This window comes from Labrus mixtus, chromosome 4 (genome assembly GCF_963584025.1).
Source record: "Labrus mixtus chromosome 4, fLabMix1.1, whole genome shotgun sequence".
In the NCBI taxonomy this organism is placed as follows: domain Eukaryota; kingdom Metazoa; phylum Chordata; class Actinopteri; order Labriformes; family Labridae; genus Labrus; species Labrus mixtus.
The window spans coordinates 17117646-17138710 of NC_083615.1; the positions used below are offsets into that span (position 1 = coordinate 17117646).

The following is a 21065-nucleotide window of genomic DNA, read 5'->3' on the forward strand; positions in this document are numbered from 1 at the left end:
GCTGAAGCATCGTGCTGGCAGAGATAAATCCCCTCAGCAGACTCTTTGAAAGAAAGGCATGTGAATGATGAGAAACACAGGAGGGAAAACCCTGATGCGGTCTGAGAAGAGCGTGCTACACCAGAAAAAAAATGGAGGTAGATATTGATATCACAATCATGTAAAACGTCACCACATCAAGGTAGAGGGAGAACTTCTGCTTTTCCTTCCTGCTCTCTCCTCACTGTCAGGTGTGAAATAACAATAAAGATATTTGAAATATGACCATGTCTTCCAAATCTTCCTGCGGAGCAACACCTGAAGCCAGACAGCTGTTTCTAATCTGAAAGAACAACAGCGCCACCCTGTGGTCAGCGGATGAAGTGCAGGAATTCCACAGAATCCATCAGTTTGTTGTTGAAGCTTTGTGTTTTTAATGAGTTTGTTTGAAGACTTTCTATTAATTTGTGACTTTTTTTTTTAATCAGTTATGTCTTGATTTTAAACTTCAGATACTCTCAGGATATTTTGGTTGGAGGTCAGATCTACTGAAGATGGAGAAACAATGACCTAGGTTCATCTTCACCTGAGAAAAGTTTGTGCTTCAGATTTTAAAAAAACACACCAGGGGCCGTGTTCACTAACATCCTGAGACTAGATTATACGATTGACTTTTTTTTCTAAATTTTTTAGATTAACCAATCACGGCTTCTGAAAAAATGTGTCATACCTAGCAACAGGGTCGAAACACCTCCTCACTAAAATAAAAGTATCAGTCTGTTACTGGCTCAGAGTCACTCTGAGAATATTCCTAAATCACTCCTAGGCTAAAAATCCTTGCTAGGATTTTTTTTGTGAATACGGCCCCTGGAATTTAAAATAAGCAAAACAGCCTAGACAAGATAAAGGTGTTAAAAAACAGTATGATATCAAGGTTTATATGGAAAGCCAAATTCAAAAGATTTTAAAAAGGTGGAAAAAATTATGCAAAAAAAACCAAAATGAACAGCTGATAAAACACAGAAAAGATAAAGAAAGAAAATAAGCTACAGAAAAATAAAAAGAGATAAAAGAGTCATTAAAAAGAATAAAAGCAGGACACTTGGATCGTGATTCAATAACATATTTTAATTTTCAGTGTTTTAGTATAAAAATCCCAGCGGCCTGCCGTCGGCTGGTTTCCGCTCCCGTTGGCTATAACTGTGGTTTTTTTCCCAGAGAATCAGCTAAAGTACCAAATCTATTTACACACAACATCCACATCCAGAGGGGCCAAACAAAACCTGACATCTACCCATCGCTACCCCGTCAAAAAAAAAAGAAAACATCAAACACTATCACCTCACCTCTCAGATTTAATGCTATCGATCAAAATGTTTTAAAAAAAAGTCACAAAACAACAGAAGAAGAGGCGCCTCTACACGCGGCTCCTCGTGTGCCCGTAGTATCTTCTTACAATACTCTCTCTATAAAGTAATGCATATACATTTTCTGCTTTACAATAAATTAGTACAGGCACATTCTCTTCTCTCCTACAGCTGACTGTAGCTCCGGTCAGGTGGAAAAGATGATTCTGTGACGCTTTACAGAAAGACTCAAACTCATCACAGCACGCAAACATGAGAGGCTGAAAAACAACCGTTAAAAACACATTTAGTGGGAACCTTGTGGGCAGCAGATTTTTTATTTTTTTTGGTTTCGGTGTGAATGATGCACTTTCGGCATTTTTAAACTTTTTGAGAGCATCTATATAGATTTTATATAAATATGTACAAACAAAAAAAAGTAGTCCAGTAAAAACATTCAGGTAAAAAAAAAAGAAAAAAAAAAAGATGCAAACACACAAAAACGTAATGCCAAAGACGAGAGAACTTTGAAGCTTGAGAACTCAATAACTTACAAAAACCGTAAAAAAAAGAAAAAAAAGGAGCTGAAATCAAAATGTTCATTACAGTATGCATGTTTGTTTTCTCTGTGTAGAGATAGCACCAGCAGAAAGGCCGACAGCGTCAGTGCCGGCGACGACGTGGATCATCACCTCCGACTGTATAAATATGTGAACACCATGTACCAAAACAAACTGAGGGAGTGAATAAATTAGTGTCAGGCCTTGTACAGGATATTTACAGGAGCTGCTGCAGTCGCACTGCTGCACGCTGATGGGTGTTTCTCCGTGGCAGTGGGACTGTCGCAGCAGTCTTGCAGCACATTAAAGGAGGTCAGAGGTCAAACTCTGACACATTCAAACTGGTTTAGACCCGAGACTTCTCGGTCCTCACAGCCCAGGTGTGATTTTTCTCACGACTCCTTGCACCCGCTAACCGAGTCGTTTACGTTGCATAGCTCTTTGACAAAACAAGATGGCCATCACAAGCTACAGTATTTCAGACGGAGGGGTCGATGTGAGGGGGGACATGAATCCAGTTAGCAGGAAATGGTAAACATGACAAGTGTGTGTGTGTGTGTGTGTGTGTGTTTGTGCGTAAGAGGCAGAAACTGAGCGTCTCGGCTGTGATCAAAACAAAAGGCTGAAAGGACAAGAAGGAGAGATGGATGATGGGAGGAGGAGGAGGAGGAGGGAGAGTTCAGTCCGTGACTGCGAGGGCGCCACTCAGCTCGTGCTCACTGCTAACACGGTTCAGGTGGTCCATGGCTCGTTCGAAGGCGAGCAGCACAGCTTTTCGGATGGAGGAGCAGCGAGCCTCCTTCAGCTTCATTCTGTCCAGCGTCTGGTTGATCCCGAAGGGAGCCATCTTGGATCTAGGAAGCCATTGCCTGAGGAGAGAGGAGACAGTGTGAGTGTGCAACAGTTATAAGATGTTGCTAATCCGTGCACAGATTGATGAGCTCTGGGTAAAGGAGTTTGCATGAGTCAGTTTTTTTCGGATTTTTCAGATCTGTAATCAAAGGGGAAAAAAACTACAGAAACTACAGAAACATGCACAAGGGGATCGATGCAAAAAACCTTTTCCAGAAAAAATAATCACGGGTGAAAGTCAGTGTGTAAACATGATCGACATAACATGAGATCGTATTTCTTTTTTTAACTTGCGTCAATTTGGGACAAAAAAAAAAAAAATCGGACAAAATAAAAGGTACACGAGTCAATTCCAACTACCAAACTGTTTTGCTTCCACAAAATCAATCTTCAACCCCCTTCTATCCAATCTGCACCGACTCTTATCAACATGCTGATGATTGGTTGGACTTTCCACTGAGGATGACAGTCCTATACCATGAGAGAGCTTTTAACAATGACGGGATGATCTCACCATGATAGAAAACACAGAAAGACATCACACACTTGGTGATCGATGGATTTTTGATGATGTGATTTCTTGGCCTCTGATCTAGAATTAATTTTCTGTATTAGATCAATCATCAAAAGTTTAGATTAAAAAAAGCAGGAGCTACAAAAAGCATGTCGCTGCAGCTTCCTTTTTCTAACATGAGTTGGTGATCTCCTCACCAGCTGCGCCTGCTGTCGAAGAAGTGGACGAGGAAGAGTTTCTCTGCGGACCTGAACTGCATCCGCTCTCCGGCTCTGAGGACGTCCTGTGGCGGCCGGGGAAGCTCCACCCCGTTGGGGTGCAGACGCGTCCTCCTCCGTGCTCTGGGATCCATGATCTGTGAAGGGCAGAAAGACAAAGAGAGGCAGAGACTAAGTGAAGGGGCCGCCTCGCAGTGAGAGAAGCCGGAGAGAAGAAGCCCGCACTCAAGAGACACAAACATGCAAGGCTGAGTCGTGCCGTGACGCTCTGAGCGAAGCGGCCAACTACACACACACACACACACACACACACTGAGCGGTCCATCATTGGCTGGCTGGCAGCTGCTGCATGGCTGTGAGCACGAATCACGAGCTACGGCACGCACTATGGCAGAGGGGCAGATGGTAGATGAGAAACAGAGGGCACTGACACTCACTCACCAGGGCGGGGTAGGAGGGATATCCACTACATTTAGCCCAAACTAGTTTAAGAGGCTCCAGAACAAATGGAGAAGCAGCGGAGGGTTTCCACACCTCTACAGAAACAACAACGAGCAAGTTATGAAGTGTTCACTGCAACAGACACAGAGCACAGTGAGAACATAGCCAGGCACACAGAGGGTGAGCTGAAGACACACACAGACTACTTTTTAAAGCTGGGTTGGTAACTTTGGAGAAACCAGGAAGGAGCACAAACATGACATTATGAAATAACAATACTGTAGCAATTTCCCTCACATCCCCTTACAGTGCAGGAGGAGTCTGTGAGAGAGCTTCAGCCTGAGCGTCAGTCTGTGGCTCTAGGAAATAAAGTGATTTTAACGGCCCACCAGACAGAGCCGTTTCATTTAAAGACACTAGCTGCTAAATAAAATACAGCCTGATCTTTAGAAGAAGATATTTATAGGAGGACAGGTTGCGCTTAAGAATTTATGGGAGTGGTTTTTTTTAAAAGGAAGAGCCTTTAAATCACCGATCCCACTGAGAAAACAACAGACTTCACTTCCACCTTGTCAATCAAAGGTTTCCTGTTCCTGCATTTCTTGCTTGTTTGCACTTCATAGACAGGAAGTAAGCCTTTCATTGCTGCAGTGGTTCGCTTTAGCCTGCGGCCGTTAAACAGTCTGTAATGCTTCATGCATGGTCAGTAGATGACACAAGAGTCACATGGTTCAATCACCTGTAGAGATCTCGGCAGAAGCGGTAAACTCGCCGTTCTCGATGCAGGTCATCAGAGCGCTTTTGTCGTCCACAGTACTCCGTCTGGCTGCGGCCGGCCGCCCTTTCCCACTTTTAGACACAGTGACGGTGCTGAAAGAGATGAGGGAAGCGAGGAAAGCATTTAGTTGCAGGGTTGGAAAAATCTTATGTCAGGTGTAAAAAATAACCAATGTCCGCTTAGTGCTGCAGCAAATAATTTTGATTTGTTAAAGAGGGAGACAAAATCCTCTGCAGTGTGCACAGCTCTAAATCTTCCCTTCTGGTCTCACCTGGTGCTGGAGGGGACGCTTGCACCGGAGGAAATGCTCGACTCAGAGGCACATCGCCGGCGAGGCTCCAGCAGACGAGGGGACGGTGAGATTTCCTCCTCCTCCTCTACCACAAAACCGTTAGCTATACCTGAAGAAAAACAACAATGAAGTTTGTTTTGTTGAAGTGGACATTTCTTGCTGAGAGTGAGGTTTCAGAAACAGACACTCCTGTTCTGAGTATGTACCTGTGCCGAGGCGTTTAATCGGCGACTCCTCTTCTTCCTCCTCGCCGTCGACACTGGAACTATGTTTCCTCTTCTTGGGCAGGAGGAGCGTCTCCAGCCGAGGGATCACCACAGACAGGAAGGTTTTGGCACCCAGGGGGGACGCCGGTGCAGCGGTAGCCTCCTGGGTCTTGGGTTGTTTCTGGGGGCTGGTGCTCTTGGATCTGCGAAACAGGCTGTTGGTCCGTCGGTTGCAGTCACCAGAGGCTTCGGTGTGAAGGTCGCCGTTGAGGAGCGCTGGTTCTAGGATGTGCCCATTCAGGGTTTCCGAAGGTAGCACTGAGGTAGAAGTGTCTCTGTCGTCGTCCAGCTCCATGGGAACGTGGTCAACGCTGGGTTTGAGGGATTTCAGAGGTGGCTCTGAGTTGCTGGGCGAAGTGTCGAGCGCTGACAGGGAGGTTAACAGTTCAAAGGTCGGTGAAGGTAAAGGCTCCTCCTGTGGCGTGGGAGTTTCCGCGGGGAGCTCTGGTAGTGGTTTCTCCTCTGACTCGGGGGGGGTTGATTTGGTCTCCTGAGGCGCTGGTTTCGGGCGGGACTTCTTCAGACTCATCTCGCTGCGGACCTCCATGATGGTCTTCTTAAGCAGCTTGAGCCTCTTGCTGCGGGACGGGCTGTGCTTCATGGCCGTGCTCAGGTCCAGCTTCTCCAGCAGCTCCTTCAGCTGATCCTCCAGAGGGGTCCGCTGACGGTACGCGGGGCTCAGAATACGGTCCACTGTGAGAGAGAAAGTCACACATCATGTTCAGCACAACTGTGTATAACTTCTTCACTTTAACATCTTACACAATTGTTGACATATTTGCTTAAATTTGTCCCTCACACTTTACTCTCTGCCTCCAAGTTAAGTAACATTTAAGCTACTTTAATCTTTTTAAATATTAAACTTTCAGCTTTTACTTGACAAAAGTTACTTGCAAAGCCTCTATGTTAAATCACAATTCAACTGCAGACTAGGCCCGGATGAAGACATCTCAAACAGTAATCCCCTTAACATTTGATCGTCTATTTAAAATCAGTTTCATGATGCTGCAAAACCAAAACGCTCCTATCTGAGAAGCGCTTTTTGATCTTTTGTGAACGTGATCATTCAAAAACTAGCACAAATGATTTACCAACCACTTTCAAGAAGTCTGTACAACTTTCAAGCAGATGTTTCGACCATTAGTACACACACAAAAAACCTTTTTGTGTGTGTAGTTCATCATGTGGGACACGAGCGTAGAACCAGAACTAAACAGTCTTGCAGCATCGTTATCAGATTTTCTCTTTCTTAGTAAGCAGTGGACTTACCATCCTCCCAGGAGAACGGGGGTAGAGGCTCCAGCTTTGGGGCTTCAGGCAGATGCAACCCGCTGGGGAAGTCAAAGCCGATTCTGTCGACCTCTCTGCGGGCTCTGCGGAGGATCACTCCTCCGTGGTCCTGCATCCGCTGAGCTGCCTTGTAGAAAAAGGTGTCCTTGGAGTTGTAGGACAAGCAGTTAGCGATCATGAGGTTGAAGTCGTCCTCGAACTCGTTGAAGCTCCCGTACTCGTGGCAGTCGATGCGTTTCCTCATCGTGGAGTAGTCCATGGGGTTCTTGATGTGGTCCCGGTAGTCGGGAACCTGCAGGAGACACGAGGAGCCCGGTTAAAGGGGGCGGAATGTTTCACTTCACTTTTACCCTCTGTTGTTGAGACTTGCCACACACACACAGGTCGAAATACACACACATGCACAAACAGGATCCCATGGACATGCACTACATGTATATATATACGTATTTGTGGTTCAGGAGGCAATCACATCCCAAAACTAACTGCACCAGACTAAGATATCAGTAAGTAAGCTAAAAATGTGTTCAAAAAAGAAAATAAAAATCTTTACCACTGTTTATCAGTAGAGGTTATTTTATTCAGATTTCAGTAAAGTGCAAACTTTTAAATTCTTTGAAACTGTTTTGAAGTTGTTGTTATTAAAAAGTATCCAGGCGTTTGATTCAATAACCGGAAGTAAACCTGTTGATGACTTCCAAAAACAAATGATCTGTATTCAGAACGCTGCAAATCTAAAAACACTTCCTGAATACGTCAGTCTGTTTACTCATTTTCCAGGAAGTCTCAGCTGCATTAAATAATTCTCCAGGAAAATAGACTGTTATCACTTGATAGTGGAGCTGATTTCGTCAAAGGTTGTTCATATTAACAGGGACAGACCTCTTTGGCGCTGACAGGCTGAGCGAAGATGCTGTACTGGTCCTTCTCCTGCAGCTGACTGAGCACAGCTCTCAGCAGGATGTTGAACGGGGTCAGCTGGACCTCAAGCACCGACTGCTGCTGCTTCATCTGACAGAAGAACACAATACTCAGTATGGACACACTGACACAAGCTTTAAACACACGCAAACGGGATCAGATTTGTTTTGATTTATAAATCCAATTCAATGAAAATTCCTGTCTTTGTATTTTGAGTTTGTTTGACGATAACAGTCAAAGCTAAATCTATCAGCATTCTAAAAATGAATTAAAATGGAGAACAGAAAACGGGGCAGTAGATGATGAAGTGACTCTACCTCCTCCCTCTTCAGCTTCTCTCTCTTCCTGATGAGCTCCAGCAGCAGGCGAGCTCGCTCCAGGTCGTGGCGGAGGCGGTGCCACTCCTTCAGCTGCTCCTTCAGTGCCTGGTTCGTCTCCATGCGCTCCTGCAGACAAACACATATCAATTCAGCAAGAAATACATTAAAACACCAAACGCTACTTTCAGAATCCAGTGAGTGGCAGCAGCACCGACCATCTGCTTGGTTTTGGGCGGCTGAGGGGTGGCCTGTAGCCGGCGTATCAGTGGCACGTTGTTCCTTGACTGCCTCTTCTGCACCCAGTAACTAAACACCCGCTCGACGAAGAGACGCTTCCTCTGAACCGCCACCTGGTTTAGAATGGTGTCAAAGCTGATCCACAAAGAAAAAGAAAACACATAATAATCAATACATACTCATATGTTTCTTTCGGTATTTAGAAGTGAAACAGTCATCTGAAACAGTACCTTGAAACAGTAATACTGGGGCCAGCATTTGCAGGTGTCTCAGGTTCTGGTTCTGGTTCAGGCTCCACTCTCCTACTCTTCTTCTTCTGCCAGCTCTTGGCCCGGGATCTCCCCCTCTTGTCAGCCCTCTTGAGGCAGGCTCCGTTTTTCGGATGCGGCTCGCCGTAGATGTTGAGCGGTCGGCGGTCGCAGCCTTCAGGCGTGTGGCTGCAGCAGTATGAGGTCTTCTTCACAGAGAAGGTTGAGGCACCTGACGACGTTACCTCTTTGACAGGCTCCATCTTCATGTAAAGGCCAGCCTTCTGGGCGCAGCTGACATGGAAGGCTGTGTAACAGTTGATCTTGTCACACTGGATGCAAGCACCTGCCCCTTTCTCCTTACAAAGGTAGCAGGTGAGCTTCCAGCGTGCCGGCGGGATATTACGGACACCGTCAATGGGCTCTATGAAAACTGTGTCAGAGAAGCCGACCTCTGGAACCCACAGAGCACATGCTACATGACCCCAGCGGTCATCATCGGTCTTCTTCAGGGCTCCGCCTCGGTTTGGACAGAAGACACACTCAGCTGGTCGCGACGGGCACTGCAGGCAGTGCCTGCACAGCCACTGGCCCTCTGGGATGTACGGCACGCCATAGCACTCCTGGTGCACGGCGATGTTGCACGAGTCACAGAAGAGGATAACATTACTGTCAGCTCCATCTCCGTCCATGCAGATGCAGCAGACAGCGTCCTCATCCACCAGTGACTGCAGGTCACTCTGACCCTGAGTGGCCATATACGACTCCTTCTCAAAGCGGTCCATGAGAAACTCAAACAGATTGTGTGACACCTGGCTGACGCCCTCGCTCTTCCTCTTCTCGTTGATTAGCTCCAGCCATGCATAGTCCTCCTCGTCCATGTCGTACTCCACCTCCTCGTCCAGCTCCTCTTCTGTCCTCTCCATATATTTGTAATAAGCCGCAGGCCTCTTTGGCACCACCGGCAGATTGTATTCAACCGTTCTGACCTTTGGCTCCAACAGGCCACTGGCATTGCCGTGTGTGCCTATGCCACCATGTGCGGCAGTGAGCGCTGCATTCTTCTTCTGCTGGTTGTTTTTGAGGCGCACAGAGCGCACCAGGACCTGCTGGGGCTTCTCGTTGTTCTCCTTGTTGCTGTTGCACTCCATGATCTCCTGAGCCGTGGGGTCGTCATCACTGATGACGTCCAGCTTGTCGTAGATGCTGAGCCGGTGCACACGGCCGTCCACCTCCAGCTCCACTATTCGCTGAGCCTCTGCATATGTCAGCGTCTCCCGGTTGGGCGAAGGCTTGATTGGAGAAGAATCTCTCTTCAGCACCGCCGGGCGGTGATGCCGACCCTTTTTCTTCATTCTGAAAGACTCTAAAAACCAAAGGAAGAAAACAATGTCAGTGATGTAATGTAGCAGCAACCTGCTTTAATGATTTACAGCCTTTCCCCCTCAACGCTGCCTCACAGGAATGATATATGGCAATATCTCTACTAGTAGACCACTGACTGCTTTTTTTCCAAGACATTCTTTTACGGAAAATAAGAATCTAACTTCCACCAAAAACAAACACTGTGAATGCTGATCAATCAAGAATGCATTTAGCTTCATGCACTTACTGTAAGAGCAACATAGACTAAGAATCAGTGTGTAACACTAATGCAGATCGGGTCACATGTTACAGCTAAGACTTTGTTGGCCCCACAAATATCTGCCAACATATTTGGTATGCTGATTATGTCTGACTACATTAGGGCTGTGTACAGAGTTTTGTTATTCATACCAAAACCAAGACTCTGGCCCGGGAATCAAAACAAATCTCCACATTATATTTGCTCTACATACACGTTTTTAAAAAATGTGTTAAATAGAGGTATTTGCTTGTAGGTTTAAAGAAAAAAGGACAACGGCTTTATTGCATAAATGCTTTGCATTTTACTTAAAAATTGAATCAATTCGCTTTTAACACCATAATTTGTCATCAGTCTATTTAACTATCTATCTGCTGAGTCAAAGACCATAAATACATTGCTTTAATAGTTTGTAGTCATATTTATATCCCAATTGTTTTCGCATGTTGAAGACGATCCACATATTGCCCTAACCTACAAACAGTATGCAGCAACCAGTTAGTTTTTGTGTTTATAATGTGCTTTCTGTGTAACTCTACCCTAAATAATGACGCACTGATGCTTACTTACTTTTCTTTGGTACGTTGTCTATATGTGTATCCTTCTGTAAATGTAGGTGTACAAAAACCATGTTCCATATTGTTAACACACGCAATGCAAGTATTTAAATTAAATTAATCAATAATTATAAAATAAAGAAGCATGGGACACCAGATAGTTAATCTAAAGAATAGTTGGAATTTTGCTGAGGAAATATTTTAAACAATGAGTCAACAATCATGTTATTGAACTGTTAAACATTATCCTTGTTAATGTATCATTTAAAATGAATGGATTCTATCACTCCTCTGTTGTAAACAAAACAGGAAAGTTAATGCAATTACAGCGGTATCCTCACAGGAACAGATGGGACACGAAGATCAGCTAAAAGCTTTAAATGAGGAAGACCCTGCGTCTCTCTGTGTGCAGTTTAGTTTATCAAGTGTTTTCAGTTGGCTGTTCAGTGTAACAAGAGTTGTCATTGCACCATATTTTTATGCACCTATGATACAAGTAAAGATCGCACAATATCAACACCTTTTTTCCATACCACCACATCAACAAAAATAGACATGTCCTAGGCACTACTATTGGGAAATTTCTTGTTTTTAATCATCAAAAACTGCAACCACCACCAATTCCTACACACGGTCTAAGTTGCACAATTACATTGGAAATGTTTCAGCACTGCAATGTTGCCAATGTATATGCGCAAATAAAAACGTGTGCAGGAATTTTCTTGTCATTTTTGTGGATTCATTCCTCTCCTACACACCTGTCTCATGCACAATCGATCGCAATGGCATCGTTATTGAAATATGAGCTTTCTCCAATAAACAAATTGCAAAATTCTGAATTAATCGCAATAAATAAAAATTATATTATTGTTAAAGACATTATTTTTCACTCGTGTTTGCATTATAAACCTTTTTGATGGAGGCCCAGGTGTCATGGTCATGCTTCAAAAACATGTTGATGCAGTTATAAGAAGCTGAAGCAAACTATCAGCTACCCTCAGATGAAATAGTACCAACTTAGTGTTAACAAAATGATTTTTGGCTTCAGGAGAAATGTGTTGCAAACAGGTTTTGTGAAAACCTGAAGAACAGCTGACAGGACGAAAACTGTAAATATTATGCATTCTTTCATACTTCACTTACCCCACACTTCATTTCCTTATCAATATCTTTAACAAAGTTATAACACATGGTACAACTTTCTAATGGCATGCAAGCCTTAGATTTACATAAAAAGCAAACTGCTATTATCAGGTTTGACTTTCTCTATTTTCTTGCAGATATAAAATATATCACAATGTAATTATTTGCCACTATAGTGCAGCTCTAAAAAATATGTAGTTTTTTTTAAAGCTTTGATCATTTTCAGTTGTGCTGTTCGTTAAAATAACCGAGAATGTATCGTTTAAAAAATGAATGAAATAATGAAAATGAAAATGTTGACAACATTAAATGTAACACCGTCAAGGGGGCGGAAACGGACTGCGCTTACGTTACGTCCACTTGATGAATGAAACTAATGTGCCGAGGGCAGCGCACCTACACGCCGACGAGAGCGAGCCCTCGGTCCGCTCCGTGAGTCCGCCTGGAGCCGCTGAGAGAGCCGCTTGTTGTCGAGTCTCCTCGGCTTCTCCATAACTCTGTTCAATGGTTCCTGCTAGCTGAGGCTAATGTTAGCTTAAATCAACCAGACCCCATCGTTCATCTCTGTTGTGAATTGTGTCTCTGTCAAAGCTATGTGCCAACTTAATGTCTGAACTGCCCGTCGATGCCCTCCTGTCGGGCGGTGACTTCCCAGGGCTTCATTTGAACACATTAGGACACTCCGTCCACAAACCGGGCTGACTGAGGGGGGAGGAAACATGGCGACCAGCACAACAAGAACCTGTTTCCACACAATATCTGCCTTTTCCTCACCGTAGTTTCGGTTGTTTCGGGATTGAAGCATATCCACACTTATAGGGCGTGATATTAAAAAGGTTAGGGCCGAGTGAGGCTGAACTTACCTCGGTGTTTTCACGAATTCAGCGTATAAATCCAGCAGCAATGGCGGCGCGGCCTGTGGAGCGAAGCGGCAGTTAAATCCACATTCAGTCCGCTCATCCAACGGCGGCCGCGGCTCGCGCTGAACCGAGTGAAACGTACAGGTGACTGACAGGTATCCAGGGCGACGGAACCGGTTTCGGTTGTTATACGGTGTTCAGAAGAAAAACACGGATCGATGTTACTGTTTGAAAGCAGTTAGAAGTGGCAGAGCTGCCCGAGCTTCTCTTCCCCCAACAACAATGCGGTTGTGTGAGTCTTTACGTCGTGACGTCATCGCGTATAGAAGGAAACCAGGAAGTGGAGGTGCTTTTTTTTTTTTTTTTGGGTTCTGGGGCTTCTTTAGTGGAAAACACAAACGGGTTGATATCTGAATATTGCTGACCATGCAAACGTGGCTAACATAGGAGGGTGAACACGGGTGATGCAGCAGGACATGAACAGAGTGTTCATAATATAAAACAATAACATTGGAAAATCATTAACTTCTGCCTGTGTAGATTCATTAACTTCAAGTCACTTACAGAAAGAAGTGAAGCTCTCCACAAAACGTTAAACATCACTTGTTGGTCACTCACTTATATCTGTATATATTCAGTATATGTAGCCTTCCTTTGTCATACATTTGTTATGCACTTTTTGTGGATATTTCTGTGGATATCATTATGGATGATGGAGGAAATCAGCATAATCTTATCCTAATTTTTATTAGTAGTATTTTTGCGCCAGTGTGAGAACACAGCTACACACTCACACATTACCAGGTAACCTCATATATTCACATTGAATGCTTTTGGTTTGATTGTTGTTGTTACTGTGTTGATTATTAATTATCATATTCACATATTTGTGTACAAATTATCTTACATATACGTCAATTGTGTTTTTTTTATATACATCTTGTTGATATTTTGATTATTTCAACAAATGAGCTAGTTTAGTTTTCTGCCTTTCCCTGCACTGCATATTGCCTTTTTATATTTTTATTGTGCAAATAAACATGTATACACAAAATGCAGATCACTTGTAAAATGAGTTAGGAACAGAAATAAAAACAATCATTAAAAAATAAATTGCTTTGGTCTAGAATATGGTCAACAGCTCTGACACGTTATAACATAACGGCAAAATTCAGCAGCAACACTAGGGGGCAGCACTCCGGGAGATTTGATGTTGTGTTCTTTCTTAGTTTTATTAATGTAAGTAAACCACAATGTCGTTTTTTCCTCCCAAGAAATTACTTTTATTTTCAAATATAAAATGTGAACCTCTGATTCCTGACGGCTCCGTCACCAAACGCTCCCCATTAAACCAGAGGAAATGATAAAAACATACGACTGATTGATAAAAACTGAGGTCCACTGCATGTAAAGCGTTGCTGAGGAGACAGACAGCATGAAGGAGGAAACAGGTTACACATGCGTCCAGTCTTTGTACTAAGCTGGATTGTGCTGGATCCACATCCACCATCTCATAGGCCAGAAAGAAGTCTTTCCCTTAGTCCAAGAAGATTCCCTGTGTTTGTTCCACAGATCAGGACAGTCAGAGGGATCAGGTGGACTCAGTTTGTTGCTCTGTCTCATCTTGACTCTGATTGGGAAAGCCAGACGGAGCATCCTCTCTGGAAAGCAGGTTGTTTTTGCGGAGGTGGCAGGCCTGTTGGTAGGGGGGTCGTATGGGCGGCTGGGTGGGTGGGGTGTACTGATACTGTTTACCGGCTTCCAGCTAAAGAAAGAAAACAGAAAAGCTTACCACAACTGTGAGATTGAGTTTGTACAAAGCTAAAAATAAAAAAAGGAGGTTTTCCAATTAAACAAAAATGTTTGCTCAAACAGGCCGTTTGGAGATGTTCCCTTCATGACATCACAAAGGGCAGTAACCCCTCCCCCAGGTTGGTGACACTCCCACAGCTAGGTGTTTGTTCTGCCCTGGTGATAAGCGTTCTGAAACTGCGTACGTGAACACTAGACAAGTTTTTGCTTTGGTTCTCATTGTGGTCTAAATTATTTTCTGCTCCCTTTTAAGGGATTTTTAAATGAATTTGTAAAACTTGGGAACAACCTCAGGCATTGCTAGCTTCCGCTGTGATGTCATACCAAAATGTATCACCTTATTAACCCCTGACACTCCAGTTTAAATACAGGGTTTTTCCTGGCTCAGAATGGGCCTTTGGGGGGTGACTATACGCGCTGTAGTAAACGTTCGACCTGCGTATTACAGTATAGTCTAAGAGTCTGTATTACCTTATTTGACAGTAATCTGTGCAATTCCTGTTATTTCTGACCATTTTAAATAATATTATCATTATGCTTAAGTTACTGAAACCCCAATTAAATCTGGTAAAGATTTTTTTTTTATTGCAACAGGGGAGGAGAAGGATTTTGAGGGAGAGGGGTGTAATGAGATTGAGAGAGGGGAGGTCACATCCTCAGTGCATTTCTTCCTCTTCCTATGATGGATGCTCTTTTGCTTTAAATTGTGTTTTCGTTTTACATACACATTTGTTTAAGTACATTTATTTGAGTTAAGGTATTTTGTCAAATAATAACAGATTTAAGTCACAGATGATTTGGATCATTTGATCAGATCAGGAACTTGAGAAATTATAAAAATATTTGCTGGCTATAACGCAGCACTGTTTGACAGTCTGTGTGAAGTTCACAGACTACAGCTGGCTGACGTTACGATTGTTAAGTTATTGATTGTTGATAAAAGCAGACACGGTGGAAGTGAACGGAGAAAAGTTGAATGTGCGTTCTCGACTCGGTCCATACGGATAGCAGATCAACCGTGTTCCGTTGCACATTTACACTACAAGTAAACAAGTGTGCGCGGTGGTTGGCGTTTTCCGGTGTGTGTGTGCGTTTGCAGCCATGTATGTTGGTGTGTCTCGTCTCAGCATGCCCCCATAATGACCCGTCTGCAGACAGCAGAGGAGCAGGGACAAGAAGCAGTAGTAGTAACATGACTGTTGGGATAAATATTTACCGCCATGAAGTTGATTGCTCTTTGAAATTAACTCGCTAAACAGAAAATCAACCCGCATTCAGCGCTTGTGGCTGTCAGCAGAGCGTCCTGAACCAGTCAAAAGAAACGAACAGTCAATCAGCTGGCTATCCAGCGCGAGCCGCATGCGTAAATGGATGAGAGGGGAGATGACTGCTAGAAGTCAGAGACGTTGTATTTAGGTTTATGTTCTGCTTGTTCAACAGTCGTTTGATGTATTGAAGATTTGATTTGCAATTTGAATCGTCTTTTTTTTTCTTTTGGCGCTCATGATTTTCTTTTGGCGCAGGGTAAAACCTCTTTGGGGGGCGCCAAAGAATTCTCTATGCAGGAAAAACCCTGAAATACCTTCATTAAAGCAGAATAGACTCTGTTTTATAGTGAAAATCAAGAAAACAAGAAGAATGATTCTGTTTGTCTCAGTAATGAGCAGCAGGATCAGCCCGGCTCTGCTCACCTGTAGAGGGTAGGTTCTGTCCGAGTCAAAGGCGCTGAGGTCGCCACACGCCAGGAAGGGAACGATGACACGGTTTGGCCCCTCTAACTGGTTAAAATCCACATCTGAAGGACAGAGACCAGAGACCAGACTGAGATGATATCCTTTAGATAAATGGCTGTGTATCTGAAGCTACTCTTTACCTTTAACTCACATGTATCTGTAACTTAGTAGTAAAAGTGAAACAGGCTAATTTTTTCATGAGCGATGCGGTTACCGTAGCAATGGTCGAGCAGAGGGTTGGACATGTTGGGGACGTAACCTTCAGGAGGAGAGTAATTCTGACACACCACGAAGGCCTCTGTAAACAGACGGAGAAACTGGATGAAAGGAGTTCATGAAAACATCAAAAGTACAGATATAAACTGTAAAAAAATAAAAGAGGGGGGGGGGGGAAATAAACTAAATTTGAGCTATTTTGTTAAAAAATCCTACATGTGTTATAAGTTATAAAATCACAGTCAGAAATTCTCAGTGAGGAGATTCCATGTTGCCCTTTACTGTGACTACTAAATGACAATTCCCAGGTCCGTAAGTCTGTATATGGGAAAATAATTTGGTTCTCTGGTCGAACTGTGCAAATAAAATCCTGGAAGGACAGTGGAAACCACCACAAACACGGTCATTAAATCACTGCTGTTAGATATATTGTCCTTAGAACTCTGTTGCACGGTCTCATGGTGCAAAGCTCTCTCAGCAGTAGAATCTCTTGTCAGCAGAAGGAAAGGATAAATGGGGAGGGGTGGCAGGGTGGGGGGGAGTCACTCACCAGGTAAACGAGAGCTTGGCATTAGGCTGTTTATATTGTACGTTTGTTTATGCATGTTCACTTATGGAAACACACGAGGACATACATGATGCATTTGAATTTTCTACACAGATGAAGATACATATCTGCAAACTGCTTGCTCCAAGTTAAGTTGTGCATTTATTTTGACTCAGGGGATTGATGATCGAGCGTTGATCATGCTCACCGATGCTGGAGTTCCTGCTGCTGCGAGGCTTGGCGCAGGTCACACCACTGAAGAAGATCTTCAGCTGGGAGTACAGCAGAGTCACGTCTTTTCCTCTGAAGATCTGAGACACACAGGGCAGGGCGGGGTTAAATAAAAAGAAGGTATGACCTGATGTAGTCCACGGCCCACAATGCACCACAGAATGAGACTTTTTATGCTTTGATACCAATCAAGAAACAAAATCCACACTTACTTTATTGATTCTATCTAGTCTGTATTTTTAACTTTAAAAAAACATATATACATTTTGTTTAGGGGGTTTTATCTTCTTAAAGTTCACATATTATCCTCCTTGAAAATAAGTCCTCAGAGCTCCACAAATATGTGTGAAGTTTCTTGTTCTAAATCCTCTCTGATCCTGTATTTGATCATGTCTATAAACCCCTCTATTTCAGCCCTGCTCAGAACAGGCTGTTTCTGTGTCTGTACCTTTAAATGTATATGAGCTGTGTCTGACCACGCCCCCTCTCTGGAATGTGCTTGGGTGTACTCTGGCTTTCTCGCTCCATGCCCTATTGTTTACGGTGAGAAGGCAGACTCAGAGGGCAGAACAAACACCTAGCTGTGGGAGTGTCACCCACCTGGGGGAGGAGTTACTGCCCTTTGTGATGTCATGAAGGGAAAATCTCCAAACGGCCTGTTTGAGCACACATTTTCTGAAAAGTGGAGCAGGCAAAAGACGGAGAGGATGGACTTCACTCATCATTGGGGGGCTTGTAGACAGACTAGAGACACATATTAGAGTTAAATCTAATAGAAATATAATGACTCTTATTAGAATCGGTTTTTTTTGTTAGGATTTTTGCTAACGGACATGTTTCCAAATGACACAGATTTTTATCATCCACATCGATTCAGATGAATAACAGTTGGACTCACTTTAGCCACAAACGTGCCTCCAGGTTTCAGGACGTGTGTTGTGATGTTCAGAGCCTGAGAGAGACAAACAAACAGCTGTCATCGTGACATCACAGACAGACAGGTGAATAAGCAAACACCTCTTTACTCACAGCCAATAGGAGCTGAGCCTGGATGTACTCATCCACATCGTGTAGACCGGTAACTATGGAGACAGAACAGGATGTTATCCTTACAACTGAATGCATGAGTCTTGACGGGGACAGAGGAAAGATTAAAACCCAGGATAGGACATGGACAGAAAATGAGCGCCTCACCATCCGGAGCTCCGTCACACACCACCAGGTCGGCCGGCTGACCCTCAAAGTGACGGATGATCTCCTGAGCTGTCGACACCTGACAGGAGGAAAAACAGATTCATGTCGGATTTAAGTTATTTAAAAGGCAACAACATTGTAGCCCTATTCAGACTGTGTTTCATGCCGTGATATTCACACTCCTGTGACGCAATCTGAATGTTGCAGAGGTGTAATGGGGGGGGGACAAAGTGATCCCCCCTCTGTACCGTCTTCAAAGGTGGTAACAGAGGCGTTACAGAGGCAAGACGATAACAGCAGAGCCAGCTGGGGTGTGTGTGTATGTCTGTCAGTGTGTGTATGTGGAGCTCCCACTGTGCCGTGCTTGGAATTAAATCACAGGGACACCAGTAATCAGTATGAATCTACAAAGGCGGGATGATGACTGAGCCTAGTTACGGCACTTTTGGGGAAAAAGGAGGCTTCTGTTTATCATCTTCTGTGGAGGAGAATGAAGTCCTCCACTTTTACTAGGAGTTTGCTGACACTAAAATTAAGACTTTTTCCTTTAAAAAAAAGAAAGCATGTCTCCCTGCTGCTTTCAGATGTAGTAGATAAAGATCTGAGTTACATGTGTATTCATGTTGTCCTCACCTTGGTGATGTCTCCCTGAATCTGAGTGACTCCTGGCAGAGGAGCCATGGCCTGCAGGTCCACTGCCACGATCTTCACCTCCTCGTCTCCCTCACCCTTCACACCCTTCTCCTCCCCCCCTCTGAGAAGAAAAAAAAAAAACAATTCATGAAACAAAATGTGGAACTGTAACTAGGAGCTTCAATCCAAAGAAAACCGGTTTGTAGGAAGTGTACCTGAGTTTCCGACTGAGGACCTGACTCCAACTGCCAGGTGCTGCACACAGATCCACCGCTCTGTTCACACCTTAGAGACAAAGTAGCTCTTACTAATTAACCTTTGACAAATCAGACATTAAAGAGCCAGAGAGAGGCAGAGATAGATACAACAAAAAAGGAAACCCAAACAAGATGAAGATGTCAGGGAGCCCATTGTCCAGTAACCTATGAATGAACAGTGGGTATAAACAGTGCCTTATCTCAGGTGTGTCATTACACTCACCTGAGAACAGGTTGAACTCTTCGTCAAGCTGCAGTAGCTTGAAGGCGCTCCGTGCCCTCCAGCCCTCCTCTTTGGCCAGACGATAGTAAATATCCCGCTTGTCTTTGGAGGAGCGACCCATCCTGACTTCTGGAGGAAAACACACACATACACACACACGTCAAAAATACATTTAACCTGAATTATTCAAGTATTTCAGATTTTAAGTGATAAAAAAAGTAGTTTTTCTGATAACTTGCTGTTTTATGACAATAATAGTTTTAATGTAAAGAGGAACACCTGTACATATGTCAATAGCCTTGTACATATCAGTCTTTTTTTATTTTTTCATTATTGTGTCTATTGTTGATATTTAATGTTATACCTTTGTACAAAGAGAGCACAGTTTACCAAAGTAAATTTCCTTGTGTGTTTAAGCCATAGACTGTAAGGTTTAAGCATACCTGGCCAATAAAGCTGATTCTGATTCTGATCACCACCAAATCACGCCCATTAAACCATATTACAACCAAACTAAGGTCAACACTAAACGATGTTCAAAATGAATGTTTGGCTGTATTATGTTGGCCGAATTGAAGAGGGCATTGTCCTGAATCTTAAAATGTTCTTGTTGATAACGTGATGAACACTGCTGACATGCTGCAGATGGACTAATCTAGTCTTGAATATTTTTTAAATTGAGTTCGGCATAGAGAACAACAAACGCGTCATTTCGTGGCTGCCTGAGCCTTTTTATTTAGGTCAGTTAATAACTCTGGGTTGAATATAAACACATGTTAAAAAAAACAACAATATATCAAATTTAAGAAGGCTTTATGAACCATTTAAACACTACAATACGTACCGTAAGCGTGCTGCTCCGGTGTTGACGATGGAAGGACCCCTGAGTGTCCACAGCTGTCCGCGCGGTGCCTGATGAAAATGAAGTTGCCAAACCAGCTTAAATGTTGAAAAGAAAATAAAGATGTGAAAATAATTATTTACGGAGATTGTCTAATATATAAAAATGTATTTCAAACAAATGTATGACTTAAAAAAAGGATACTGCCACATTTTTTGTAACGTTTTTCATACGGAGGAAATACCAAATGGGATGCGATACAACGACGGCCACACGGTGTCGCTGCAGAAACACAAAACATCCCTCATTAAACTTCACGAGAGGCATTTAATCATGAACTAGAGCAGGGGTCCCAAACTTTTCGGACCCTAGACCACTAAAATAACAGTGCTTGCACAAATATGCATATCCAAACACTGGCATTAGAGCAACACAAAGGGATTAAGCACGAAAAAACTATCATTTATAGACTGTGACTAAATGGACAAACACACTTTAATAAGCAGACACAGAAGCAACGTGTGAGAGCAACAGACACCTAAATTATTGCTGTCATGTGCAAAAATACATTTTAAGGATTTTTAATGTATTACTTTGATTTCAGCATAAATCTAAATGTTTAATTTTAAAGCATTTTATATTTAATTTGTGACTCCCCTCTCAATGTCTGGCACCCCCCAGGTGTTTCTCCCGCTGCTTCATCAGCAGTGTATGAATGTGTATGAAATAATAATAATAATAAATTAGATTTATATAGTGCTTTTTTTCTTCTGATCAACTCTTTACACAGAAGCCTCTACCATAATTGTGTGAATGTGTAGGTGTGACCTGCAGTCTAAAAAGAGCAGAATAGTCAGAAGACTCAAGCTCAAGTCCATTTAATAAATGTCTTGTGAAGGTGGAGCAGATCATACGAGGTTGTTCTTCCTTCT

At 43.3% G+C, this 21065-nt stretch overlaps 2 protein-coding genes across 3 annotated transcripts; both read right to left on the reverse strand.

The window, feature by feature from the left end:
- Nucleotides 1-1086: 1086 nt before the first annotated feature.
- On the reverse strand, nucleotides 1087-12961 carry LOC132972959 (bromodomain-containing protein 1-like). 2 transcript variants are annotated; one of them, XM_061036120.1, is made up of 12 exons: nucleotides 12450-12961; nucleotides 8245-9628; nucleotides 7993-8149; nucleotides 7775-7903; nucleotides 7419-7547; nucleotides 6516-6828; nucleotides 5187-5939; nucleotides 4960-5089; nucleotides 4650-4780; nucleotides 3911-4005; nucleotides 3449-3606; nucleotides 1087-2754 (listed from the first exon to the last, which is right to left on the reverse strand). In XM_061036120.1, exons 2-12 carry the CDS (start codon nucleotides 9615-9617, stop codon nucleotides 2565-2567), a joined length of 3558 nt encoding a protein of 1185 aa, XP_060892103.1. In that variant the 5' UTR covers nucleotides 9618-9628; nucleotides 12450-12961; the 3' UTR covers nucleotides 1087-2564. The 2 variants fall into 2 exon arrangements, with proteins under 2 accessions (XP_060892103.1, XP_060892104.1); XM_061036121.1 differs by lacking the exon at nucleotides 3911-4005 and having other exon boundaries at nucleotides 2600-2754; nucleotides 12450-12959.
- Nucleotides 12962-13453: 492 nt separating this feature from the next.
- Nucleotides 13454-20268, reverse strand: ftsj1 (FtsJ RNA 2'-O-methyltransferase 1). The gene is made up of 11 exons (XM_061036122.1): nucleotides 20137-20268; nucleotides 19293-19421; nucleotides 19028-19097; nucleotides 18813-18933; nucleotides 18180-18258; nucleotides 18015-18067; nucleotides 17884-17937; nucleotides 16963-17065; nucleotides 16206-16289; nucleotides 15950-16053; nucleotides 13454-14211 (listed from the first exon to the last, which is right to left on the reverse strand). Exons 2-11 carry the CDS (start codon nucleotides 19411-19413, stop codon nucleotides 14038-14040), a joined length of 963 nt encoding a protein of 320 aa, XP_060892105.1. The 5' UTR covers nucleotides 19414-19421; nucleotides 20137-20268; the 3' UTR covers nucleotides 13454-14037.
- Nucleotides 20269-21065: the final 797 nt, after the last annotated feature.

Bases quoted from the DNA above. Each gene is read 5' to 3' on its own strand.
- ftsj1 (XM_061036122.1), bottom strand. From the start codon at position 19,413: ATGGGTCGCTCCTCCAAAGACAAGCGGGATATTTACTATCGTCTGGCC. The intron at 19,098-19,292 runs GTGAGTGTAATG...TTTGTCTCTAAG, and splicing joins AGAGTTCAACCTGTTCTCAG to GTGTGAACAGAGCGGTGGAT. The intron at 18,259-18,812 runs GTGAGGACAACA...TCCTCCTGTCAG, and splicing joins TTCAGGGAGACATCACCAAG to GTGTCGACAGCTCAGGAGAT.
- LOC132972959 (XM_061036120.1), bottom strand. From the start codon at position 9,617: ATGAAGAAAAAGGGTCGGCATCACCGCCCGGCGGTGCTGAAGAGAGAT. The intron at 5,940-6,515 runs GTAAGTCCACTG...TCTCTCTCACAG, and splicing joins CCCGTTCTCCTGGGAGGATG to TGGACCGTATTCTGAGCCCC. The intron at 4,781-4,959 runs GTGAGACCAGAA...CATCTCTTTCAG, and splicing joins AGCGTCCCCTCCAGCACCAG to CACCGTCACTGTGTCTAAAA.